This window comes from Talpa occidentalis, unplaced genomic scaffold, assembly GCF_014898055.3.
Source record: "Talpa occidentalis isolate TD23 unplaced genomic scaffold, MPIMG_talOcc4v2.1 talOcc4.7, whole genome shotgun sequence".
In the NCBI taxonomy this organism is placed as follows: domain Eukaryota; kingdom Metazoa; phylum Chordata; class Mammalia; order Eulipotyphla; family Talpidae; genus Talpa; species Talpa occidentalis.
In genome coordinates, this window is record NW_023605083.1 from 51,846,447 (window position 1) to 51,874,440 (window position 27,994).

Consider the following 27,994-nt stretch of genomic DNA (forward strand, 5'->3'; position numbering starts at 1 on the left):
AAGATCTCGGATGCTGTCCGAATGGACCCTCCCCCACCCCCACCGGCTTCAGCAGTTGCCAGGACTTTTAGGGAAATGAGCCCTGCTTGGTATCCTGGTAACTGGCAAGTAGGTAACTACCTGCATGGGGGCAACAGGCCAGAGCACAGAATAAAGCACTGCAGAAGAGATTTCCAGGAAACTGGGGTGTGAGCACAGCCAGCTCCCTCAGGCTGCCCAAACCTCTTGCCATCCTCCCCATTTTTATAATGACAGCCCCGGTCTCCTGGCCATGCCTCCTCCCTCATGCCCAGTCTCCAAGTCCCTCCTGACTCTGTCCCTTCAGCCCCAAGGCCCTCTCCCACTCAGCTCAGACCTAACCTGTCTTCCCTTTCCATTTCCTGGTGACCTCTCCCTAGACCACAGCCCCACCCTCTGCTCTGGACAACCTGCTGAGGCTCTTCCTGGGCTCCTCAGGCTCCAGCCACAGGGAACCTCTCACTTCACCCTGAAGGGCAACTTGGAATGATGTGGGAACTCACTGAGCATCCTGAAGCCAATGCTTCTGATACCATCTGGGTTCAATCATTTAACCAGAGCAGCAGGCACTTCAACTTCTGAGACAAGAGCAACATTGTCCCAGAAACATGGGAATAATTTTGCATGCTAAGAAACATTATTTAAAACTTTTTTTTGGGGGGGGGGCTCCCCTGGTGGCACAGGCAGTTGAGCGCAGTGCTGTGAAGCTGTCCGCAGCCTCTGCAGCACCGGTTTGATCCCAGCCGGCCAGCGAGGGTCCCACATAGTGCAGCAGACCTCTCCTGTCTCGCCTGCTGCTCCCCTCAGCAGTGTATTTCTTCAATCTGCCTGTTCTGTTCCCCACTCTGTCTCTGGTGAATCCTCTCACCCTCTCATGCATCTGGCCTGTGCCCTGATTCTTGTATAAATAAATAAATCTTTAAAAAAAAAAAAACTTTTTTTAAAAAAGGTCATAAAGGTAGGAAGTATCACTTTCCAAAGTCACAGGCACACACCCCAGATCATGCCCTGAGACAACATTCCTGTGTTCGATGACTCCTTACTGCTTAACTGGGGCCCAGACACTGGGGAGACCTATGTAAATGTGTAGATTTCTATCAAGTAGAAAACAATAAACCCCAAAGGTTTGGGTTTATTGCCTTGTAGGACATTAACTCATTTTGTATCTAATCTGGCAATTTTATTCCAACATTTTTTAAAACGCCTTTCCCGATGGATGATATAAACCCTGCTCCTCAAATGCTCCTGGAACCACTCTTATCTTTTTATAGGTTCCCTCATTAATTTATGAGTTAAATAAAATCTTCACATGTGTTCATTCTATATTGGTACATGAGTTATGTGCTTAACTTTTTGAAAACGTTACTTTGACCCTTGTTAAAGGAAAAAGCCAACCATGCCTGGGTGACACGAGCTGAAGATTTCGACAAACGCCAGAGCAGATGACAGTAAACTGCCACCCTGGAGGAGGGGTGAGGAGCGCCGGGCTTCGAGAGGGGACCGATTCCGCAGCGCAAGCCTAGTGTCGGGTACATGTGGTGCAGACACCCCCAGGCTCACTGACTCCAGCTGGCGTTTGAAACATGTGACAGTTTGAACAGGGGCAGCCCTGAAGTCCCCCTTTGTTGGACCCACAGTGAGTGAAGGGTGTGCTGAGCCGCGCAGTACAGAGGGGGTGCATTTCGCCTTGCGGGAAAAGGCTGTATCAGCCCCACTCACATGTCGAAATGGACAAGCTAATTGCAGATGAGCCACATCCAGTCATTAAAGCAGACCTGGCAGGCCCCTAACAACAGGTTTATTAGCCATTAGTTTAGGTGGTGTTATTTACTTAGAAAAAATAACCCTAACTTTCTTTGTCCAAAATTACTTAATCTCTACTTTTCACTATTTCTGACTGGCCTCCCTCTAATTGCTCTGGCTAAAGATCTAATCTGGATTTGGAGAGCAGGGAAGCCAACTCTGAGAATTCATTAATCAGGACACCGTTTACTTAGCGACCATCAGCTTTCTCCGTTTCCTCCTTTGGCCTCATCCACTTCCTTGGAATCACTGGACACTACCAGACTCCAACACCGTGTTTCAATTTCCAGGGAGTGTTTGAATTTCATCTGCGCAGCATTTTAGAGCAGACACTGTGGCTTGGTCAATATTTTCTTATACATTTAGGATGCAATCTCTCTTGAACTACCAACTGTTGATCCAACATAATAAACCAACCAAGGTGGATTCTGATGAGCAAGGCTGCAAAGCAGCTCTGCTACACTTGTACCCAGGGCTCCCTGCCTGCACAGCCACTGCCCCAGGTATAAAAGGAAATGGCATTTACAGTAGGAGCATGCTGAGGGCGACTGCAAGCAGGCTGTGCCTTCATTCATTCACTCATTTATCCATGCATTATCTACCATACACGAAGTTCTAAGCACCTTTCTAAATGCTCCAGGAGACTTGGGAGACAAGACTACTACTAATAATAATAACCACCACAACAAAAGTTATCATTTATTCAGTTCTTACCATGTGTCAAACACCATTATAAGTGCTTTCTGTGTATTATTTCATTTAAGGATTGCAGTTACCCAGAGAGATCTAAACCTTCATAATCCTTAATTTGCAAATAAGATACCCATCAAAAAAGAGGTGGGGCTGGAGGCACACTGAGGAAGGCTGACATCCCCCTGCACGAACCCCCACCCCTGCACTATTCTGCTTTCACAGGTGAGTTGCATACTACAAAATACATCTTCCCTGAAATTCCACTTCTAGGATTTTAGCTGTATATATACACGCACACACAAAATTTACATTTAATGGAAAGAGAGCAAAGAAGAGAGGAAGGACGACAATCCAAGTATCGACCATAATGACTAGGTTAAATATATGATGCTGCCTCCCTGTGAGCTATTAGACAGTTATGGGAAACAATAAGGTAGATTTGAATGTGTGGATTATGGAGAGAGTCCTAAGATAATTATTAAGTGAATAAAGCAAAGTGCAGAAGAACATCATGTACGGTATGATTCCAGCTGTGCCAATAAAAAGTGGATAAAATCTATCTATACTGATAGATGCATAAAAATGTTACCCATGCTGTGAACTTTGGACTGAGGGACTATGGGTGGGAGTGCTGAGGTCGGGGAAGGAGATTTATTTTTCATTTTATATTTTTCTGGGTGGTTTGAATATTTAACCACATGCATGTATTACTTTTTTATTCAAAATTAACTTTTTGATTTAAAATTAACTTTTTCTTAAGAGCCAGACACTGTCTGTGCCCAAGGGGCTCACTCACAGTCTGGAAGGGGAGACAATGAATACAAGATGCACCAAGTCGCGACTCCTCCCTGCCTCCTCCTCCCACCTCGATGTCCACAGGCCGGTGCTGTCACAGCAGGGACTTTGTGCTCTCAAGGACGGGCGGCATCCTAGTCAAGGAGCCCCTTGGCTGAGTCACATATTCACAGCTTGTGGCCTCCCCCAAGCCAGCCTCCAATCCTTATACCCACAGTAAATATAGTGATGTTCCACTGATTGGAAATGCACCATACAGTAATCTCAGCCGCAACAAGAAGCCACAAAGCCTATTCCTAGGGTCCCTCTGGGAACCAATTCTGGTAGGTCCAATCCTCACATGCACACAGTTCCAAGAGGCACAGTGTCTTGCTTTCCCAGCCCCCACAGATTGAAAGCAGAAAAATAATAAGGGGAAGAAAGACTTCAAGAGATGGGTAGGCTGACATGAGAAGTGACAGGTGAGCAGCAAGGATGGACACAGGAAAATAGTATCAGCTGACATAAGAAATCTAAACCTTGGTAGTTTAGGGTGCTTGGTGGGAAGGCAAGCCGCCCTCTAACAGACTTCCAACAGCTTGGTCACTATTGGGGCGAGGTTTAGTCACACAGGTTCAGCCACCCCAGTCAGTGGGGTGGGTTGGACTCCTGTCGTGCCCACGTGATGCCTGCATCTCTCCTCTGCAAAACTGATGTGACAAACTGGTGTTTTGAAAGTTGGCTTGGGACCTATATAATCATAAGTAGCAGATGGAGAAAAGCCCAATTGTCCATCTCAGTCCAGGATGGGTCCCTGGAGAGCCCTTGGGCAGTGCACGGTCACGGAAAAGCCTGTCAGGAGATGAGGGAGCTGATGGAAGCCCACCCTGCCACCCCTCCTGGTCCCATGCCCACCCACGCTGCTGGCAAATACAGAGAGTGTATCTCTGCCTCATGACATGTCTCAGAATCATGGAGTGCTGTGGTGAGGCTGAAACTGAAGGTGTTCCTGTCCCTTTCTTTGGGGCTGACAGTTTCTCATCACGTAAGTAAGATTACTTCTCAAGTAAGATTACTTCTTCTTCCCAGTCTCCTCATCTACAAAATGGGACTAATGATAATGCCACCTCTTTAGTCTGTTTAAAGATGTAATACATATAATTCCCTTTGAAAGGTATCTGGTTCACGTAAATGCCCCGATGTCAGCTATGCCTATTGTTACCTCCAAAATTCAGAGGAGGTAATTGAGGTTGAGGGAGGTTTAGTAACTTGCCCAAGGTCACACAAGTAAAAATGTGGGGAGGAGGCAGGAATAGAAACCTAGGCAGCTTGTGCTCTGAACCATCAAATTCTGAATCTAAGATGGGTTCGAAATGAAGTCAAGTGTGGTAGGAGGGGCCTTCTGGACATTTCAAGCTCAAAGGGAAGGTCTGGGCTGGAGGGCTGAGTGCAGCGGCCCAGAGAGGCACAGTCAGTCCAGGGCTGGGAGCCAGAAAGTTCTCCACTTCCTTACTGTGCCTTCAGACAGGTCCCTTCCCTCTTTGAACATTCTCATCTGTGAGTCTGAAGTCCCCATCCCAACCTACACTCCTAGGGGGAATCAGGTGCTGGAGACTCGAGGAATGCAAGCTATCAGGTTCCCTGTCCCACTTCCTCATTGACTGACAGCCATTTATTTTAAGAAATAGTCAATAGGTAAATGTGTAAGCCAGAAAGGCTCAGGTAGGCTCCTGGCCTCTTGTGAGGGAATTGTCATGAATCCTAAACCTCTGCATTTGCTGGTCCACTCTGGTTCAGCGGGCAACAGGACAGTGAACATCACAGAGCTCCAGGCCGGGAACCCAGAAAGCTCAGCCCGACAACCCTCCTGCTCTGCCAAACCAAGAGCAAGGCTGGGCTTGGTAACTGCCAGGAGGGTCCACATGAGGAGCAGACTGGCAGGTGCACTGCTTGTCAGGGGAAACCAAGCCCACCCCGCAGAGGCGCCTCCCAGGGAGCATGGCAAATTAATGTGCTGCGGAGAACACGCATGAAGTCACGCTGACTACCAAGCCCTCAGGCTGCGGAAGCACTGCCAGCCCCTCCCCTCCCAGAGAGGCTGGGTCAGGTGCAGGTGCTTCTGAGAAGTGCGTGGTGGCTTAGGCTCTTGCTTGCAAGCCATTGCTAGTTCTGGGATCACCCCTGCCCCGCCTCCCTAGTGAGTCATTGGGAGCCCCAAATGGGACTACAGAAGTAAAAGTGCCTCCCTCATCATAAGGGGAAACACAAGTCATTCAGGTCTGGGTTCAACCTGCTGATTAGTCACCATCCCAATGCCCACAGTGGAGAAATCTGAGGCTCAGAGAAGTGAGGGGTCCTCCCCAATATCCCACATGTAACAAAGACCAAACATGAAGTTCATTTCTGGCTATTGGATGGCAGGCTTCCTGGAGGAGGCATTACAACTGGGCCTCAATGGGTAGGTAGGGTTTATTAAGAGGGATTGAGAGTGGAATTAGGCTGAGTGAGGATGGTACTGGGTGGGCAGTACAGGGGGGACAGGATACCTGTGAGTGAGCCTTGAGGGGTAGATGTGTTTGGGTCTAGGGCTGGGCTTCCTTGGGTACAAATAGAAGTTGGGAGGAGGTGGGTGGACAGTTAGGGTGTAAGGCGAATGGGCTGGGGTCCCAGAGGGGGACATTGAGAACCAGACCAAGCAGACAATGCGCATGTTCTATGAGCGGCCTTCACACTGGTTTGAAAACACTTCAGAATTGGGGCGCACAAGAGCCCAAAGGACACTTAAAGCCGAAGCAGGACAGAGTTTCAGCTGTGATCCTTTGGGTCTCCTGGGACCCTCCAGACACCTGGGAATTCTACTCCCTCAACCACTGGCACTCACTTAACTTGTTTATATAAAGGGCTTCCCAGGAAGGTTTTATCTAAGAAAAAATTTTCTTAACCAAAAAATTTAAAAATCTAATAGTTGGGAAATCACTGGTTGTCCACCCTGTAGGCGGAGGAAGCCCCTGCGAGGGCAAAGCCTTGCCCAGTCACGCAGAGCCAGGCTGGACCCCAGAACCTCCATGGCCTTCAATCCAAATTTCCTTTCCTTGTTATCTCTGTCCTTTCTTGCCTCTTCTGCTCTCTTCACAGAATACTCCTCAAGCTCAATAAGCCAATTCTCAATTTTCCCCCCATGGTTCAGAGCATGAGTGTCCCTGGTGAGGTGAACTGAGCACTTTCCTCCAGGAGCAGATCCAAGGACGTGGGCATCCTCTGGGGTTCTGCAGGTGTGGCTGAGGGCTCCCTGGGCCCTGGAGCATAGAGGATGGGAATGGGGGGGCAGACACAGCCGGGCCCGGGCCTAACAGGCAGGACTCTTACCCAGAGACGTTGGCCATAGTGTTCCTAAACTTGCTTTTTGTCCGTGGGGTGGGGAGGGAGGGTGTCTTTATACTTACAGGCCGTGCTGGACATCACCCAAGAGGGGTGAACACCCATGGGAATCAGACTTCACAGACATCACCCCTGGCTCCCTTCCTCTATGTTACCAACAAATGACTGCACCTCTCTGAGTCTCAATTTCCAAATCTGCAAAATGGGGATAGACCCTTTTCCTCCCAGGGTTTCTGGGTTTTGGAAACAGAGGAAGGAGACAGGGTGGTAAAGAGAAGGAAAAGGAGGTGGAAAACTAGAAACATTCAAAGTACAACCCAATGTGGCATCGGCTGTAAAGTCCCACAGACCAGTGCTTGCCAGCCGGCCAACCACACACCGCTTACACAGCCTGTTCTGCTCTCAGTTTCCTTGCCTATGGAATGGGGACAGTAACAAGGGTTGTCTGAGGTCTGAACCAGATCACCTGGGAGAAGGAAGTGCTGGAGTCTGGACACAAGGCCCCCACAGGGTAAAAAGCCTCTGCCCTCCCCTCTGGCCCAGGCCCCAGGGCCCCCTCCCATCATCAGCTCCTTCTGCTCCAGCCGTCTCCACCAAAATGAACCTCACCGGGCAGGAGGACTCGGAGAATTAAAACACGCAATCAAACAGCTTCTTGACGGGAAATGCTTTGGAAATTTTCGGGTCCATTTACTTCTCAATCTAATTTTGTCCTCGGATGCACATTATGCGCGAGATGGGATCTCATGTGGTTTGCCCGGCGCTCCGCACACCAGCAGGAGGCAGCCAGCTTCTCGATTGCTGTTTGCATCGCTCCCCGCCTTTGAGCGACATAATGAGGGCACCCAGCAGGCTTCAGGGGTGCCCTGGGCCAGAAGGCTCAGCCTGGACACTGTGGCACCTACAGTGTCTTCCACCAACACTCCTAGAGCAGAGGGAGGGGGTGATCTCCGGGTCGCAGTCCCTCTACATTCGCAGCCAACTCCAGCCAGAGTTCACCCCCACAACTATCTCCCTCCCCCAATATACCAGCCCTCTGCTTCCACCCTCAATGCTCCCCCCCACCTCTGGATCAAGCCCAACCCCTTACTGCCCTCCATCCCTGCTGGAATAGTGTAGGATCTGGCCCCATTCCCACTCCAACCCTAAATGACGTGATTTCCCCCAATTGACCTCCAAGCCCAAGCAAATGTTTCTACCACACCTGGCAAACTCCACCAATGTCCCCTCCACTGGTAAACCTTGCCAGGTGCCCACCCTCCTCTGCCCACCCAATGTTATATCCCCTTAGTGCTCGCAGGACACCTGTGCCTGGCTCAACGCTATAGTGCTGTCAGTCTGCCTGGGGCAGCTGTCCATAGAAAGCACTGGACTGAACCCAGCCAGGGTAGGGGCCACGTCCTGTGTGTTTGTTTCCCTGTGGTGCCGGCACAATGCTTGGGCATAGAGGTGAGGCCAAGAAAATGTTTACTGGTTCATCATTTAGAAACTTTTTCCAAGTCATTCTTCTGGGTCCAGTCCTGTGTCAGGTGACATAGATTTTGTGCCTTTTGAAAATAAGAGGTTTCTCTTTGAGACTGACAGATACTTTCCATCTCCACCACTGGAGAAAAAGCCACCAGCCATATAGCCCAGAAGCTACACAGTTCTTGTCAAAAAAATGCCTCCCAGCTTCTCCCAGGACCCCCATAATCCCTCCATGCTTCTTTCTTCTCCTCTACTCTTCCCCAAGACAGTTGCAAGTGTGCAAAGATGGGGGACAGGTCATGTTTGTGGGATCTTCACCCGTGCACTCATAGTTGCAAGATGCGGCTAATCTCAGGGTCTCACAACAACAGGGTTTATTTACAAGGGGAGATTGGGAAAGAATTCCTAAGGTCACAAATGGCCTGCTGTCCTACCCCAGAGAGCGTCCAGTACCCAGCAGTCCAAACCAAAAGCTGCTCGTGCAAGATGGCGTTGTCCCTCCGATGTGAGCCTGGAACTGGTACACATTGGGCTGCAGTGGACCAGGATCCATCTGGGTAGTCATAGTACGACCTCAGCAGCACCTCTCCTGAAGCTGAAGCCTGTCTCCTCCTGCAGCTTCTTCCAAGCCCTTGCAGCCAGGACACAGACGCCTTCCTGGCTCCACCACGCAGGCACTTGTGTGAGTTGTTCATTTGGAAACTCATGACACAAAGAAGTGGGTGCCCAAGGAGTCCCTCTGCTGATGCGGAAGTTCTAGTGGTGGCATCCAGTGTCCAGTGACAAGATGTGGCATCTCCATGGGAACAGTTCTACAGTGTGTTTCAGGTGCGGCTCGGGTGTGATTTTTGGCTGTGAAGTCACTGAGCCTGGTTCAGTCGCCCTTTTTTCATCCTCATAGCATCTAGAAAAGCCCTTTTCCACTTAAGCATCTAGAGAGAAGTCTGTTATCACAACCAAGAGTTGTGACTGCTGCAGGCTGGAAGATGGAGAACATTCATGCTCTGCTTTGCCTCACAGGTCACCTCTTCCGATACATTTCCATGGCTTCTTTCTCTGGCCACCCTTGTTGGCTGGAGTCCCTTTCTAGATCTCTTCTTCTCTCGATCCTTCTCATCTCCACATCTTCGCTGGGTGACCCATTCCATGCTCATGGAGATGAGTCCTCAGCCTGTACCCTCCCCCATTGCTTTCTGGGTGTTTCCACCCGGGCATCACAAAGTCCAAGCACCCAAACCATCTCCTCTTCCTGATGGCTGTGTTTCAGCTGGTAGGTCCTCTATCCACCCTAAGCTCCAACCAGGCATTACCCTCTGACTTCTGCATTTCTCCTATCCCCAAAATTTGACTAGCATCAATTCTATTCCCAATTTTTCCCACCATCCTCTTCCTCACTACCTCTACCCAGGCCTTCACCCTTCCTCTCCTGAACTCTTACAACCACCTGCAATGGGTTAAGTCTTCTTGCTGAGTCTCATCATTGCACTGACCTTCTAGCAAGACCCCAGAGAGATTTCTTTGAAGATGCAATTCCCCACTTAAAGTCTTTCAAGGTTCCCCAGCTGGAGGCCATGATCCTAGGTTCTTGTGAGCCTCCACCTCTGACTCCCCCCTGCTTCTCACCTGCAGCTTCCTGCACTTCCTTACTCACTTATGCTGTCTTTGACTTTATCATGTTGCTCCCTCTGCCCAGAATGCCCTTCCTCATCTGCCCTCCCATATTGGTTAATTCCCATTCATTCCTATCAACTTAAATGTTACCTCCTGCAAGAAGCCTTCCTTGCTTACTACCTATACAGTGTCAGAAGGTGGTGGAGGGGGTTGAGCACAGCGCTGTGAGGCTGTCCAAGGCCTTTGTTGCGTGAGTTCAATCCCCGGCCTGCTGGGGAGTAACCCACATGGCGCAGCAGACCTCTCCTGTCTCACCCGCTGCTCCCCTCAGCAGTATATTTCGGTACATCTGCCTGCTCTGCTCCCTGCTTTCTTTGGTGAATCTTCTCACACCCCCACGAAGGCATAGGTGGCCCTCCCCTTGCTCCTGTGGCATCTACCATATGCTTTTCCTTATTGTAGTTATCCTTTAAAGAGCATTTATTGAACACTTTTGACAGGGCAGGAAACTTAATAAGAATCTTACTTGCATTATCTCATTTAACCTCCTGACAACCCTTTGAGGGGAATGTTATTCTCATTTTCAGATGAGGAAATCAAGGGTCAGAAAATTGAAAAGACCTTCCCAAGATTAACAGCTACGCAGTGGTGGGTCTAGAATTGAAACCCAGGGCTGGCTAACTCCACATCCAAAATCTCTAACAGGGTTGCTATTGCTTCCGCCAGAGGAAGCAGCCCTCTGCATCTGTCCGGTGGCATCACCCTGGCTATGTGCTTCACCTTGCTGAGCCTGTTTGCTCTTCTGTAAAATGGGATCAAGTCTCTCCCTACCACTCTCCCCAAGGAGAGGAGGAGGATGTGTAAAATCACTAAGTAAAATATAAAGGGAGGTGCATATTCAAGAAGGTGTTAGCATACTTATGGAATGTTTTTTCACTGAACAAGTTCGTTGCTCACCTTAGAATCAAAGGCCTGCCATCTGCTCCTTCCCTTAAAGCGGAAAGGGCTCCCACTTCCCTACCCAGGTCAGGTTGCCCCTGGGATTTTTAAAGTCACCATCCAGCTGTCCCTATCCCCCCTCCCAAAACACAATTGTGACAGTCAAGCAAAGAAAGGAGAGAGGGGGTAAAAATCCATAAAGGCCGGCAAAGCGGCGGCTGGTGGAATTCTCCAGCTCCTGACCACCAGTTAGTGACGTCAGGATTTATAACTGTATTAAATGGTGTGACAGGCAGCCTTGATATATCAGTTCCCCCTTCTTCCCAAATCACAGACAATAAAAGCTTTGGCAGTGAAAGTCATTCATCATCATAAAGACCTGAGACATCCCAGTCATCAATTTCACTCACATCCTTAATACACTGGAGAGAGTGCAGGAGTTGAGCACCTCGAAAAGGGGGGGAGGGAAAAACATGAAGGAAGATTGAACAGGAATAATTACAAAGGTCAAAGAAGGGATTCCTCCAGGGGGTGCCATGGGCAGTGTCGGCCCCTGCCAGAGGTGTGCTCAGGCCACAGGGAAACTGGACAGTTGCAGGGCATGCTCCAGGGCAGCCAGAAGCCCAGCCCTTAGGCCAGACATGGCAGCCTAGGGTAGGAGCCAGCTGGCAGAGGTCAGCAGAGGGAGGATGGGGTGCTCTACCCTGGGCTCCATGTCCCCAGGCTGGGTTCTATGGGAATCTTTTATTCCATCAGTCTAATTAGTACTAAAGAGATTTAAAGATAATAATAAAACCACAGGAATCTTTTCATAATCTCCCTTCCTGTTGGCACAGATGGCTGTGTGTGCCAGCTGTGGTCTTCTTTTGGGCAACACCTTTTGAGCAACTATCCAGGACTGACAAGACCATAATACTGCCAGGCCACCTGGGAAAATTCTCAGCCCAGAGCTCCTGAGTACCCGCTCCCATTCCTGCCCTTCCCCTGGACACTCTGGACATCACCCTCCCTTCCCAATCCAGCTGCCTTGACCATACTGAAAGCCAGGGATCCCAGAGAGCAGACACACCCAGGCCCCCAGCTCACTGGATAAACCCTCACACCCCAGGCTGCCCTCAGGGTGAGGAGCAGGACAGCCAGGCACAGCCTGAGCCCCTCCCACCGGCCGTCCCACCACAGTCTCCCTACCAGCCCCCCTCCCTCCCCCCTCCCCCAGCCTGCCCAAACACCTGCCCAAGCATCTCTTGCCACCTGACTATTGCTTGGCATCCTTTCTCCTCTCAGGTGGGCAGGGCAATAAAGAGTAAAAAGGGGGAAATGACTGGGTGTGACGTGAAGAGCTAGGGACGCTGACAGACTTGTTCCTGGAGAGAAGCAGGACTTAGTGGCATGGTCCATCCCCAGGCACTTGACTAGGGAGAGTAAAAAAGTTCATTGAAGGAAAACAGTGACAATTATTTTTCTTCTGCTTTCTTTTCTAAAGACAAAACAACTAAAGGGAGCTTGGTTCTGGGGAAGGGGGCAGTTGCTGGAAGTGCTGTGACCCCCCGCCCCCGACAACAACCAGTGAGGGGAGAGGATAGTGGATTGCAAAGGCTGAGAACTCTGGGGTTACCAGGGTACCTCCTAGTACCCTGGCCCACGTAGGAACATCCTCAGAAAGATGTAACAAGGATACCTGTTTGTCCATCTGATCAACAAACCTTCACTGAAAGCCTACTGTATGTGGGCCTAGCTAGGCTGTGAGGTCTAGCTGGGGTGCAGGCCGACTTAACTGAGTGCCAATTGTTGACCAGTCAGTCAACCCTATGCCCTTCAGCCAAATTCCACTAAAGATGAAAACAAGTCAAGTGAAACAACCCCCCACCCCACCCCAGTGTGGCTCTGACCCACGCATTGGCTTTGCTTGTGGTCTGTTCTCCAATTCAGGTTCTGCCTGACTCACACCCAATATCCTCTGGTCAGATATCCTGTCTGCCACTCACAGGCAGGGTTGGTGAGAAGCTATGTGGCACAGAGGTCAGAAAGAATGCCACCTTGACAGGTTGATTTTAAGACATCTGCCATCCAGGGCCTGAGTGGTGGCACAGGAGTGAAAGACAGCACTATCAAGCTATTGTCAGCCACTGCAGCACGAGTTCGATCTCCAGCCAGCCGGGGAGCAACCCACATGGCACAGCAGTTCTCTCCTGCCTCGCCCCCTGCTCCCCTCAGCAGTGTATTTCAGTAGAGAGGCCTGTTCTGCTCCCCACTCTCTCTGGTGAATCCTCTCACCCCCTGCAACTCTGGCTTACACCCCAGTTCTTGTATGCATAAATAAATAAATCTTTGGGAAAAAAAAAAAGACTTCTGCCATCCAGAAGTGTAAGATAATGAAGTGCAGTTTTAAGTCACAGAGTTTGTGGTAATTTGTTACAGCAACAACTGGAAACTAATACAAGAGGCTAATGGAATATCCAAAACAGGTTGCCAGCAGGCCTGCTCCATGCTGAACAGATCCCTGGAGAGCTCTTCCACCATCCCCTTGCAGCAGAGGCCCCCTAAACTTGGCTCAGGCTGTTTTCCTGAGCTCCACATTTTTAAAACAGCACTCACGTAGCCCATATTGTGTTCCTGGCAGGGTTTTCAGTGTTTTTGAAATATCAATTCATTTCATCGACATGTGTGATCAATCCCCATTTTATAGATGAGGAAACTGAGGCTCACACACATGCACACAGCTGGACAACTGAGGCCATCAATTCATCAGTGGCGGGTGTAAGAATCTAAAGACAAGTAATCTAGCTCCAGACTGTACAAGAGGCTTTAAAGTTTGATCTGTTTCCCAGACCCCAGTGGCCACCAGTCTACCTAAGCTGCAGCTGAGTGGGAGAAAACTCTGCTTGAATATCTCTGCTGACACGTAGCTTACTAGCACCCGAAGCAGTACAGTACACGGTTAAGAGAAAACCAGCTCTGTACTTACTGCTGTGCGAACTCAGGGCAGTTTCTTTAACTGTTAGTTGGGACAAAAATAGTACCTATGTTTCATTGAGTAAAGGATGAAATGAACCAAGACACATAACAAATGCTCAATAAACATTTGCAATCATTGTTATTATCTCCGGAAGCAGTCTATTTCATTTTCAGAGAGCTCAAACTGTTAAAAAGTTCTGTGTGCTCAGCTAAAGCTGGCTTCCCTGCGGCTTCCCTGCATGAGCTCCTAGCAGCCACACCTCCACCCCACAGCTCTGAGCACAGCCAGGCCCCAAGTCAGCTGATGCTATACCAGCAGCCCTGAGCCTCTGGTGGATGATGAGGTTCCATGCCCTCTGCCCTGCCTGGGCCATGTTCCCTGATGCAGGTACACCCCTGAGCCCTAGGAGGTGAACTGAGTCTGCCACATTGCTCAAGAAAACTTCATGATGGATCATCTGGAACATTAGAGAAGAGGGAAGTTTGGTACCAAACATGTTGGGTGTCCCCACAACATGAATTACAAATTAAAAAACCGAATGCCAGTAAACCCATTTGGAGGGAAAAATGATGTGCAGGGGCCTCCCTGGTGGTGCAAGGTGTTGAGTCTCAGCACTATGAAGCTATCAGGAGCACGAGTTTGATCCCCAGCCAGGGAGCAACACACATGGCGCAGCAGACCTCTCCTGTCTCGCCCTCTGCTCCCCTCAGCAGTGCACTTCAGACAGTCTGCCTGTTCTGTTCCCCACTCTGTCTCTGGTGAATCCTCGCACACAACCCTCCCCCCACCAGCTCTGGCCTACACCCCAGCTCTTGTGTACATAAATAAATAAATCTTTTAAAAAAGAAAAAGAAAAAATGATGTGTGTATAACATGGTGACTGCTTTCTATGCACTGGGACAGCATTAGAAAGACAACTCACCAAACCATCAACTCTGACAACACCAGCAGCAGTGGTCAGAAGCAGGCAAGGCGGCACTGCCATGTGTCGCTGCACACACTCATGTGCCATTTGCCTGGATTCTACAATAAGCATGTATTACTTTGGGATTAAAAAGTCATGAAGGGAGAGAGAGGGGTCAAAACAGGCGCGGGAAGAGCATAAGGGACAGTGAAGATGGGTCACGGAGGCTGTGGTGGTGGGAGAATTACAGGGACAGCACCTGAGAGGAGAAATCAAATACTGTCCAAAAATGAACAACGATGTAAGAAAATAAATCAATTAATAAACAAAAAAAAGTTAAATGAAAAATACTTTTAAAAAGTCATTATGAAAGGGTGGTTTGTGAGACTAATCCAAGCTTCAGAGCAGAGAAACCAAGAGTGCGTGGCTCCCCCCAGCCCAGCTTAGAGGGGGCCTCCTCCACAAAACACTCCCCAAACCCCGCAGTGAGAGAGACACAATCATCTTTCCTTCATGCCCTCAAAAGCGCTTGGCTTCCCCCATGGTGTTTAGCTTCCTTTGTCTTTTTTGCTTTGTTTTCCTGGTACGTGTATCCACATTTGCCTTTCCCATCAGATGATGAATATGTTGAAGACAGGACTCTACAAACCTCAAGACCCGGCCAAGGCTGAGGCCTGACCCCAAGGAGGAGCTGGGTTTCCATGGAGAGATGAGTGAGTGAGTGAATGAGCTCATGAATGAGGAATGGTGGCATTCTGCAAATTGCACTACAGTTTGGTGTGTTTTCTCCTCCAGTTAATGGTAAGGCAGTGGAGATCTCTGAACAGGAGAACAAGCTAATGAAATCGCTATTTTAGGAAGATGGATCACAGCAGGGTGGGCTGGGAAGCTGGAGACCCAGGGACCTGCTCGAAGGCTATTTGGAAAGGTCGGCTTCCAAGCTGCCCGCAAGTGTAAAAATCTATGAGTGCATTACCAGGACGCCATCCAGCTTTGTTTATTTTTATCCTACAAAATACAAGGTCAGAGACAACTGGAGTACTTTCTGCTGAAATTATTTTTTTTAATTGACACTGCACTTTACACAAACATTAATTCATTTATTCAACAAACAGTTCTTGGGAACACTGTGCTAACTAGAAAGCAAATCATATTTCCCTTTGATGTGCATGTTAATGACAGAGATGCTTGAATTTCATTTTGGCTTTAAAGTGAGCAGACCTCTGGTTTCTGTGAACCTCTGAGTGTCCTTCTGAACACTAAGATGCCAAAAACCTGGGTTTCTACAGAATCTGTAACTGTGAGTTACAGATTATTTCACAATCCCAAAACAGTTCAACCCCTAATCGGATTCACCTTGACTCTCTGGAATACAAATAGTCTTGTATCTCTGGGGAAAGTTGTGAACAGCTTTAATCCTGAATATTGAGTTTTCTCTCTGGATGTGGTCCCCTAAAGCAGGCCCACAACATTTTAGGTTGGAGAGAGTCTGAAGTCACTGCAGGGGATGAAATGTGACACGGGTGCACAGTTGGAAGAATTCGGCAGTCCCCTGTCCCCTCTGCTGGGCTTACACACTGGGCAGTGTTTGCAGGGAGAATAGTATGAGCAAAGGCCTGGAGTCAGAGACAGGCAAGTCAGCCTGTGAGCAGCTCTTCCTGGCTGCTGGGCAGGGATGAGAGGAAGTGGAGACAGGAGGGTTGGGCTAGAGGAAGGCCAAAAACTCAAAAGCCCACAGGAGGCAGCAGGAAGGTCACTGGGAAAGGCTGCCCCGTGGAGTCTGGCACTGCCTCATCTACAGGGGACAACCAGTTCTCAACTCTACCCGAGGGTGGCCACATGGGAATGTGGACCTAAGGTGGATAGACTTCCCAGTATTCAAGAGAAGTCACACATTTTCATTCTTATGTTAAATCTCCTGGAAACCACCCCAATGCCCATCAACTGACAGATGGATAGAGAAGATGTGGCATGCATATATAGACATATATATGTGTGTGCGTGTGTATATGTGTGTGTATATATATATACACACATAGTATATGTTCATATCTATATGTATATATATGAACAGTATTTAGCTATATAAAAAAGATGAAGCCCTGCCATTTGCAACAATATGGAGGAACCTAGGACCATATGATTTCTCTACATATGGTATGTAGCAAAAACAAACAAACAGATGAAGTAAATAACACAAAAGCCAACTTTTGGACTCTAAGACCAATTAGTGGTTATCAGAAGGGAAGGGGGCAGGGCATGGGTAAATCAGGAAAAAGGAAACAGTGGTTTTGTGGACAGACTTGGACTTCCAGAGGTGAATTTAATGCAGAATATACACATGCTGATTCTCAACCATGAACACAGTAACTTAATGTAATGTTGTAGTGCAATGTTACTTCAATCAAAAATTAATTTAAAAAATCTCCTGGATTTTTTGGTGGTGATACATTGACAATGTTCAAAAAAATTGTTAATGTAAGTGATAGTCATTAAAAAGTCGTCTTCCCACACCAGTTCATAGTCCCTGCTTAAATACAGTCGTTAAGTTCCTGAGCCCCATCCCAAAATTTCTTTATGCATGTTTGTAGAATGCAAGTATGCACTCCAATGTCCCTCCCTTCTTTATACAGAGGGGAGCATTTTGCACACTCTTCTTGCTGCTTTTTTTTTTTTTTTTTTAGATTTATTTATTTATTTATACAAGCACTGGGTACAGTCAGAAGCACGGGAGGGTGAGAGAATTCACCAGAGCCAGAGCGGGGAGCAGAGCAGGCAGAAGGACCGAAGTACACTGCTGAGGGGAGCAGCGGGCGGCAGGAGAGGTCTGCACACCATGTGGGACCCTCCTCCGGTGGCCGGGGAGCAGCCGGGGATCGAACTGGTGCTGCAGAGGCTGCGGGCAGCTTTGCAACCCAGTGCTCAACCGCTGCGCCACTCTTGCTTCTTTTTTTTTTAAAGATTTATTTATGCATACAAGAGCTGGGGTATAGGCCAGAGTTGTGAGACGTGTCACCAGAGACAGAGTGGGGAGCAGAACAGGTGGATCTATTGAAATACATTGCTGAAATACACTGCTAGGATGTCTTTTAGTCCACATAATGGCAGCAGGTCACAGAAGCCAGTCGCTAGGTGAATCCCAGTTCCACCTCAAGGTTACCTCCCCTTTCTGGACTTGTCCCCCCAGCAGTGAAATGAGCCTTTGGACCACACGCCCCTCATACCCAGCCAGCTGTGGTCAGCATGTTTGCTCTGAGGCAGGCTGGGAAGTGCCAACCCTGGATCCCGCACCCATCGGGGTCCCCTCCCACAGGGGTCTGCACACACTGCAACACTCCCCTGTGGTTCTCCAACCCTGTCCCCACACGGTCTCATTATAGCTTGTAATAGCCAAGGAAGGCAAGCAGGGCAGGAGTCGTCATCCCCATTTCATAGACTGGGAAACTGAGGCTAAGAGGAGAGTCTATTCACCTAAGGACCGTATGGAAGCAGAGTTGAGGCTTCAACCCATTCCCCTGACTCCTGGCCGAGTGCTCTTTCCTCCAGTGCTCAAATGATAAAGGGAGAAGAGGGTAGACTTTCTTTACTTCAAGGACGAAGTTTGGGGTAGTGAGACCCCAAACATTAAGCCTGAGGGCTACAGCAAACCAAAGCTGGTAGTCTCCGGGACTTGGCAGCCATTCTGTCTGTCTTTGTGGGTGTTCACCCGCTGCCCCATGGCATAGTCTCAGAGGGGACAGTAATAGGAGGAGCCTTAGACAATGGTCTGGGTCATCTACTAGGTCAGAATTTCCCAAGCTTGTTTGACCAGAAGACTCCCTTAGCCTCCTCCTGACATTCCAACCTGCTGATGCAAAGAGATGGTCCTCGGGGAGGCACCCGTAAGGATACATGCGGCCCCATTCCTTTGTTCTCCCAGGCAAAGGGTCAGGTGGGCACAGCAGGGGGCCGGGCAGCTGGGGCCTTCTCCGGCACCCACCCACTGTCCTCTCAGGCAGGTAGGCATCATAGCCGCCCCAACAGCAGGCCCGTGGCCCAAGGACACATCTGCAGATAATTAGTCCCAATCAGGAAAGGCCCAAAGTGCTGACAATGCAGGAGTGGCCGGCCATGTCACTGGTTTGCAAATGGTGAGCGGTTTCTGAACCGTGGCCCTGGTTGATAGAGCAGGGTTTTAACTTAATATTTAATGTGGCATATAAACGAGGGAGAGATATCGACTCGTTCGCTAATGAGATCTTTCCTGGGCAGCCCAGAGTGAGGGCCGGGATGGAGCATTGAGGCCCCAGGCTGGCACAGCTGGCTGGAACCCTGAGCTGGAACCCTGGGCTGGACTCACGCTCTGGCTGAGCATCTACTACACTCTGGGTTTTGTAGGGAGGGGAGAAAATAAGGAGGAGGGAAGAGTCAAGCTTCTGAATTCTGAATTCCTGAAGAATTCACAACTGTGTCAACACATCGTGAGCACAAGTGGAATTAAATTAATGCCCATAGTGACATGGAAGTTCACCCCAACAACTCTCTGGGAACATTCCCTCAAGGTGTTCTCACAATTCTGGGGCGGGGGGTGGGGGTAGGGTTGGCTACTCCTTCCTAGAGGGTGTCTGAAATTTTGTGGGACTTTTTACATGAATGAGGAGTATTATTGGCTTCTCACACAACAAAGACTTTTCCTCCATGCTGCACAATTGCCATCTCCTGCCCAACATTCATGTAGGTGAAAAATCTGTTTATAATTATTTGAATCTAGAACTGAACTTCATTTACATGTAAATGTGAACTTGCAATTTCCTTGAATTTCTAGGAATGTAACTACCATGTAAATCGAGCAAAGCCCGTACTTTGTTTTACTTGGCGCTCTGCCAAGAGCTCCTCACTATTTGTAAAACCACGCTGGCGGCGTGATCCCTGAGCCCACACTCCTGCACGAGTCCGTGGTCAGGGCTCTTCCACTCGTGGTGGTTCTGAGCATGGGGTGATGCTGAGCTGACTCCTTCAGCATGTCTTGCAGTGTAGACATGCAGAGTATGGTCGAAGTACACAGTATTTAACTATACAGAATTTTGTTTTCATTTCTTAATCTCATATTATTTGAAATTAAACATGGTAGACTAAATTTTTTATGAGCTTAACTTCAGGAGAATAAGGGAGCACTGTAAATATTTGCTATTTCAAGGGGACACTGGGCAGGAATGCGCAGAGAACCCCAGCTCTGGCACAGCACTGTGATGCCCCATAAAGCAGGGGAAATAGTGGGTTTTCCACTGATTCCTCACATACCAGCATCTGACCTGCATAAGTGCATCTGTGTCTCTGAGTGTGTCACCTTTATATTTTTACCAAATAGAATCACACTTAACATATTATCCTTTAAATTGTTTACTTGAAAATATGTCTGGGACATTTATTCAAGTCAACGCAGATGGCTCTACTTCATTCTTTTTACTAGTTGCATAGTATTCTGTGGTGTGAAAGAGCATTAATTTATTTAATCTCTCTTATTGGTAGACACTGTGTTATTTCCACTTGTTTGCCATTATAAATAATTCTGTAGTAATTATACAGATACAGTATCACTGTACACCTCTGTGAATATATCTGTGATATAAAGTTCTAAAAGTACATATAAATGTCCTTATATAGTAGCTATGTACATTTAAAATTTTGACAAAATTTTAAATACAATATTTTTTGGTACAATAAACCCATAGCAGTTTATGAAAGTATGTTTGCATTCCCTCTCTAACACTGGATCTCAATAAACATTTCAATCTTTGATAGCTAATGGCTTTCTTTTTAGTGATTTCTTTGCATCGTTGTTTTATTATGCAGTTTTAAAATTCCTTTCCAGGTAGACTTGTAAGGTACACGAGAGCACAGTTAAATGGGGGCAGTGGGGCCCTGTCTTGAGGGGTTTCTGCCATGGAGACCCCACATCCCATGACCCTGTGGGAATATGGCCCAATGTGGTGAGATCTTCTGATTTTTCAAGGGAAAGCAAAAATCCAGATTTTTATTTCTCAAAGTTTGCCTCACATTTTTTCTTAAATCCTTTGTGACCTGACTAACCCTCTCTGTGGACTAAATTAACCTGTGGCCACCTGTCTACCAGTCCAGTGGACAAGTCTCAGAAGTACAAGCAAGGCCTCAATATTGACTGGCTTCTTTCCCATCTGTACAGACTGGGGTATAGATGGCAGACTGCAGCTCATCCTGTGATGTGCCTGTACCTAGCCTCCTATGAATCTCAATCCTAACAACAAACTTTGCAGAGCAGTCACCTTGGGGAACTCATTTGATCCTCACCAAGACAAGTGAGACCAGGACCATAGTACAGATGGAAAAACCAAGGTTCACAGAGGGGTCCAGAGTCAGACATAAAGGACATGGCAGCATTGGGATTAGTCCTCAGATGATGTGTATGGCAGAGTAGCTGACTACGAGGGTCCAGACATTTAAGTTTAACTTAGCTGCTCATCAGCTGTGATCTCAGACCAGTTACTTAATTGCCCAAGCCTTAGTTTCCTTATTTATGAAATAGAAATGATAGTAGAGTACTCATCTCCCAGAGATGCTCTGAGGGTAAAACTAACTTACTAGCAGAGTAACCACTGGATAAAGGGACAGTTACTATTATTATTAACTAGCCCAGGCTTCCTTCCATTTCACCACCCTGACTCATTAATTATTTGCAGTTCCTTGAAAAGAATAACAACCCCAGGGTCTTGGAGACTAAGGGTCAGCTCAAGTCTCCCTTACCTTTCATATGGGGCAAACCACTACCACTCTCTGAAACTCATTTTTTACATCTGTAAAATGGGGGCAGGGGGAGCCATCAGAGGTATTGTCATAGGACCTCAGGATAATGGGGGGAGGACCTCAGGGACATCTGCTCACACTGACCAAGGCTTGCTGGCCCCCATGACTGGCCCATGGTGACACCTCCATCTGCAGTCTCAGCTGCCTGACCAGGCTCTTGCCGCATCATAGATGGTGGGGGGACGAAGAACTCTTGCCACTGGACTGACCTCCACATGGTGTTGGGGTCTGCAAATAGGCCCCGACTGCATCTGCTTCTGCTTCAGTCTCAGAGCTAGGCCTCTCTGCTGGGGCTTATGTGACACAGGACTATCCATTCCCCTCCCCAAAGTTCTCATCCAAGTCCAGGGCCTAGTTTCCCTGCTTCAGCCACAGTCTTCCTGCACTTGTAAGAGCCCTTGCTCTGTCACAATTTGTTGTGTCCAGGTTCTGGCCTAGCGCTGCCACCCAGGACCCCTCTCTCTGCACAGACTGCCTCCTGCCTTCCAGGCTGGACAACCTCCCAGAGTCTGTCTCTCCAGTTTCTCCCATTGCTACTAGCCCCTGCCTGTGTAACCTCTTCTGCAGCATTGGCCCAGTGGTGACCAGCCACCATGAAAAGGCCATGGGAGGAATAACATTGACATGTGTTGGCTACCTGCTGTGTGCTAGAGGAGCACCTAAGCACCTTGTATGTATTAACACATTAATCCCCACAACACTATGGGGGAGGGGCTATCATTAGCCCCGTTTTACAGATCAGAAAACCACAGCCCAGAAAGCATATATAACTAGCTCAAGATTATACAGCTAGTCAATGGCAAGCTCCAACCCAGCAGTGTACCTCCCAGATCCAAATTCTTCATCTGAATACTGACAGCTAAAGAGGCTAGTTGTAGGCCTTCCAGAAAGCCAGCTATTTCACATACACCAAGAACCTTCTGGCCTAAACCTCCTGCCCTTTGTGACTCAACCTTTGCTGAAAATCTGAAATGCCAATGACAACATGCCTGAAGTTACACTCTTCCTTGAAGATGGCACCGACCAGGGACTATGCTTTCCAAAGAAGGATACATCTCAGACCTTTGAACCCTTATTCACAAGGGACTCCCAGATCACCCAGGCCCCCCTCTCAGGAATATTTCCTATCAGCCCTCCTAGTCCACAGTCCTTTTGACTTTTGCTCTTTCCTTGTTTTATCAGAGCAATATGCAGCTACATCTCATCACAGACACTACTCCTGGCCCCAGCAGTCTGGTCTGACCTGTTCTAAGACCTCATAATCTCATTAAAACAAAAATGACCAGCACAAATCCAAAGGCACTAAGCCATTCTTCCCACCACACATGATTCTCATTCTCTCATTCTCTCTCTCTCTCTTTCTCTCTCCCCACCCCCCAACCCTGTACTCATCCTTCATACCCTACGTGCCCTCACCTGTCACAATGGGGTAGGACTGAGGCCCAGGCACGCTGCTCCCAATGTCAGCGGGGGTGGGGCTGGTCAGGTTGGCCTTCATGTCGTCCAGTCCTCCAGCGAGTGAGGCCATGGCTGAATACTCAGTGGTCTGAAAGAGGAAACAAAGCAGAGATGGCTCAGTGTGGAGATGCCAAAGTACCCCAGCCAAATGCCATGGCCATTTCTAGCTCAGTCATGTAGCTGGGCTTGCCCATGCCAGCACCGAGGCCCACAGGGATTCACAATCCCCCCATGTTGAGAGGGCAGATTCAGCTCAACAGATCAGACAGGCATATAAAATCTAAGAGATGGGCAGGATTCATTGCAACTTCACAAGAATTCAAATCTGGCTTCTTCATGGCCCACAGGCTCCCCTCGCCCAGCCCCATGGCCAGCGAGAGCCATCTGCCTGAATGCAAGGAGGGAGACATCAGTAATGCAAGGCAGAAATAGGAGTCTCCTGGCCAAGAGGATGGAAAGCAAGGTTTATGATTTCTTGCTCTTAAATCACAGAAGTGCAATCACAGAAACAAGGAACTGGGGACATTCTCCAGTCCAAAACCTCATCACAGATGAGTAAACTGAAGCCTGAGGGGAGGAAGGCTTTGCCCATGGCCAAAGGGTAGAATCCCAGTTCGAGGGATGGTTCACCATAAACTCTCACCCAAAATCCCATGCGTCAAACCAACTAAGCTGCAGCTTGGCTGGTGGTTTTAAATTCTGGAAGTATGTAAACACCTGTATGCTGCACGCTATGCGGTGCATATATATGGACTTCACCAAGTGCACGCCAACTGTGTGCACTTGGCCATGAGTCACCCTCCTTCCAGTCATTTCATGAAATCAGAGTCTGCAATGAGTCATTTCTGCAGCATCCAAGCCACTGTCAGATGGGTCTTACCATAAAGGACTAAATTATAAGTGTGCGTGACAGGTTCCATCTTCCCACCCAACCCCCAGGCCTATTTGCAGGTAAAGAAAACATTTGCAAATGCCTAAGGCAAAGGATTTGGTGGTGCGTGCCAACCACATGTGGGGAGTTCCCTCCAGGACCCTGACATTGCTGACGGAGAGCACATCACTAGTCACTATTAGGATCACGTCCTTGGCAGACAGAGGCAGGGAAGCAAGTCTTCTGAAAGGAGTTGCTGGCACCATGGGCAAGATGATAAGGACTGGGCTACTGGGGGAAACAGAAGGGACCGCTGGGCAAGTAGCAGGCAGAAGGCACTCGGGCTCAGGCACATTCCTAGTCATCTTTTCCACAAATGAGTGAGAAGAAACCTCCTGGTCAGCTCAAATGCCAACCAGGTGGGTGACAGCAGAGTACAGAAGGCACTGCAGGGCCAAGCGTGCTGAGATGGAGCCTCACTGAGCACAGTTGTCCAGAGTCCCCAGGCTCCTCAATGATCTCCAGCAGAGGCTGATTCTGAAACATTCAAAGAAGGACACAGGCCCAAAGCTAGCCCGGGTGCTCCAAAGAGAGAAGGACAAGACGGGGACAACACCTCCCCGACATCGGGAACCACTAAAAAGCTATAGTAATGAAGACAGTGTGGGATTGGCACCGGCACAGATAAATAGACCAATGAAATAGAATCGGGTCCAGAAACTGATCCATGCATGTATGGAATCTTGATATATGAGAGAGGCGAGGTACAAATCAGCAGAGAAGGATGAGTTCTAATAAACAGTGCAGGGTAACCCATTATCCATTCAGAAACCAGGAGGAAAAAAGAAATTGGATCTTTACTTTACACCAGACACAAAAATCAATTCCAGGTGGATTAGAGACCTAAATGTGAAAGGCAAAGGCATCTAATGTGGCTGGCTCTAGGTCCAACCAACAATCCTTGGGAACAAGTCTGCTCTTCATGGAATGAAAACAAGTAGCCCTGAGATGCTCTCATAAGGTTTTCAATCACTGTGACGACAGTAGTGGGCCATGGTCATTCAGCAGGCCTGCTCCAGTGCTGCCTCCTCCAGGAAGTCCTCCCTGACTGCCATTTCTCTGGGGCAGGAATTCCACCTTTGTTTTGTTTCCCTTGCCAAGTGGTGCCAGGTAATAAAAACCATAATCTTTATGACCATGTCAAAAACTCACATTTATCGACCACTTACTCTGTGTCAGGAACTTTACCTGTATCATCCCATTTAATCCTCCCAATTACTCCATGAAGTCCATTTTATGTTATCCCCATTTTACAGATGAAGAAACAGAGACTTCTATTGCAAAAAATTAAGAAGTAACTTGCTTAAGGATACATGGTTCCTATGCACCAGGGTCAGGATTCAAACCTGGGTCCATATGACTCCAGAAAGAAGTCTTGACAACTGCCATAATGATTTTTATGTTGGTATGTCCTGACACTTTAACAGATACGAAATCAATTTGGTAGCCCCAATATTTTTAAAAATGAAATTAGAATGGCTAGAACAGAAAATATCCAAAAGTCTCACAGTAGAAAGTGTAAGTCCTGCTTTGTGACTGTTTCACCTGTAACAGTGGATATGTATGTACTAACTGGAGATGAAAATATATTTCTTGCTATAGGTCATGACCAGCATGGTCTTCATTCTGTGCAGCAGGGAGTTGCTGGGAAAAGGTCACTATCTAGACTTTATCCTTTGTAGAATGGGACTTGGTCATGGCATTTGCCTCCTTACTTGCTAAGAATGAGTTTGGAAGTAAAGCTCACCAGAAACAGCTACTTTTGTGCATTGCTATGTGCAAAGATAGGAGGTCAAAACACCTCTGGTATCTTCTGAACTGGGGCGCCCAGGGGTCGGGACAGTGGCTCCTTTTTGTTCTGAACTGCCCTAGTGGAGGCCTGAGCACCATAGGTATTTAATTGAGCCTCTTTTGGGTGGAGGTGGCATATGGACATCTGACATGCTCTTTGCCCTTCATCCACAAGCCCCAAGGGAAAAAATGTCTGGTCCCAGAAGCTCATCCAGGAGGGACAATAACACAAAGCCCTTAATATACATGGGTGGGAAGTAGTCAGGAAAGTTTTCATAGGACAGATGTATTTAACTTGGGTCTGAGCAATCCCTGAATCCCAAGGCTGACAAGAGCTGAAGGAGAGTTTAGAGGTATGAGGGCAGGAGTGAATCAGAAACAGAGCCAATATCTGCAATAGATGAAAGAGATAAAGAGGGGAAGAAAGACCAGCTGGAATCTGACCACAGAGAATTTGCACAATGAACGTGGGTGAACAAATGAGCAAGTGCCCCTTAGGAAGGCTGGACAGCAGCTCAGCCAAGAATCAGCATCTTGGGCCCTCTCCACCCCACTGCCAGGACTGTCCCCTTCTTGGACTCCAGGCTGGGCAGCTGGGTTTGCCAGAGAAAGCCTCTATTTCATCCAAGAAAGTAGAACAAACCTGGATTTAAGGAAATTTAAGAGTGCCAACAGGGATGTCCTCCTCTTAACTTCTTTAACGAGCAGATGGAAGAGCCTTTTTGCCATTTGATTTTTAGTCACTAAATTTGGCCTCAGTTTGTCCAGTCACTTCAACAGTTGCGTCTGGATCATCTTTTTTTTTTTTTTGTGGGACCCTCGCTGGCGGCCGGGGAACAAACCGGCGCTGCAGAGGCTGCGGGCAGCTTCTCAGCCCAGCGCTCAACCCCTGCGCCACCAGGGGAGACCCTGGATCATCTTTTTAAGACACGAACTCTTCAACTTGTGTTATGCACATGGCAGAAGGTCCAAAAATCCTGTCACCAACAACCACCGATTGTCAGAAGGTAAAGGGAATTTTCTAAAGAGTCAGAGCTTGGAGACAGCAGAGCTAGGAAACCAGCCCTCACTCTTTTGCACTTGCACCTTAAACTATCCCTACCTTACAGGGCTGCCCCCTGAGTCCAGACTGTCTTCTTGGTGGGATTCCACACCTCTTACTCTGCTCCCAAAGGAGTTGTTTAGTTTGGGCACATGGTGACTCCTAAGTCCTCACTATTGTGTCCCTCTGAGCTGCTTGTGATGTGTAAATGCAGCTGCATTTTTGTCAAGTCTCTTGTACTCTCTGGAACCTCACTACACCAGCAGCTTCTCAGCCATTTATAGGTACTATAGTATCTCTGCCATAACTTTTGTCACTCAGTCACTTAGGGAACTCCTCCAATATCCACAAGGACAAGGTCAAATATCACCTCCATAGTGAAGCCATTCCTGGGCCCCCTCTCCTATGAAGAAATCACAATCCCCTGCTTCCATACCTGTGACATTTTGCACAGACCTCCACTGTCATACTTCCCCACCAGTATATCCGCTATTTGCCTGTCTCTCCCTAGGCTGCCTTGAGAACACAGAAGACGGACTATCCCTAGAAAGTCCTAAGTGCTTGTTGAATGAATGAATGGTCCAGGAGTGTGACATTAACTACAACATACAAAAATGTATTGGGAAGTGTTTGAACAAGAGCTCCATAACATTCCTTTGTCCCCTTCCCACTTCTACCCCTCATCAAGTTAGGTAACTAGACTTGCCTACCATTAGGTAAAGTCCCTAGGGATGTATACTGGTCTGTCATGGAATATTAGGCATTCAACATATGTTAGATATAATAAAAAGAAACAGTCATACTGATGACTTATTTTTTAACCTTTGCCCATTAGAATATTCAAATTCCTTGTCAATCCCTCCTTCATTTCAGTACTTGGAAAAAGTTTTTTTCTCCAAATGAATGACTAATATGCCTCTGATTGAGCAACATGAACATTGGAAACCATTGAATATCCCTTTTCGCCTTGGCTGCCAGGAAACTCAGTCAAATTCAGTACTCAACCACTACCACTACATCATTGCTGGCATCTGGTACAATGATTTTCACTTTTTCTCTACATAATTTCTGAACTTTTGTTCAGAAATTTCCTGAATGTAATTTATTTGTTTGTTTGTTTGTTTGTCTGTTTGTTTGTTTTGCAAGCTATCTCAAGTCTTTAGTGGAAGTGGAGGCTGCGAGAGGTAGAATGACAGAAAAAGAAACATGGGAAGGAAGATCAAGAGTGAACATGGGCCTCCCCTGGTGGCGCAGGTGGCTGAGCACTGCGCTGTGAAGCTGTCTGCAGCCTCTGCTGCGCCGGTTAGATCCCTGCCGGCCGGCCAGCGAGGATCCCACATAGTGCGGCAGACCTCTCCTGTCTAGCCCGCTGCTCCCCTCAGCAGTGTATTTCATCAGTCTGCCTGTTCT

General features: G+C 48.1%; 1 protein-coding gene across 1 annotated transcript in view; it reads right to left on the bottom strand.

Annotated features, from left to right (window-relative positions):
* Positions 1–27,994, bottom strand: part of PAX5 (paired box 5) — a 154,250-nt gene that overhangs the window by 42,081 nt on the left and 84,175 nt on the right. Inside the window, exon 7 of the mRNA XM_054689166.1 lies at positions 22,779–22,908. Coding sequence (XP_054545141.1) covers positions 22,779–22,908 — 130 coding nt within the window. The remainder of the gene's footprint in view (positions 1–22,778; positions 22,909–27,994) is intronic.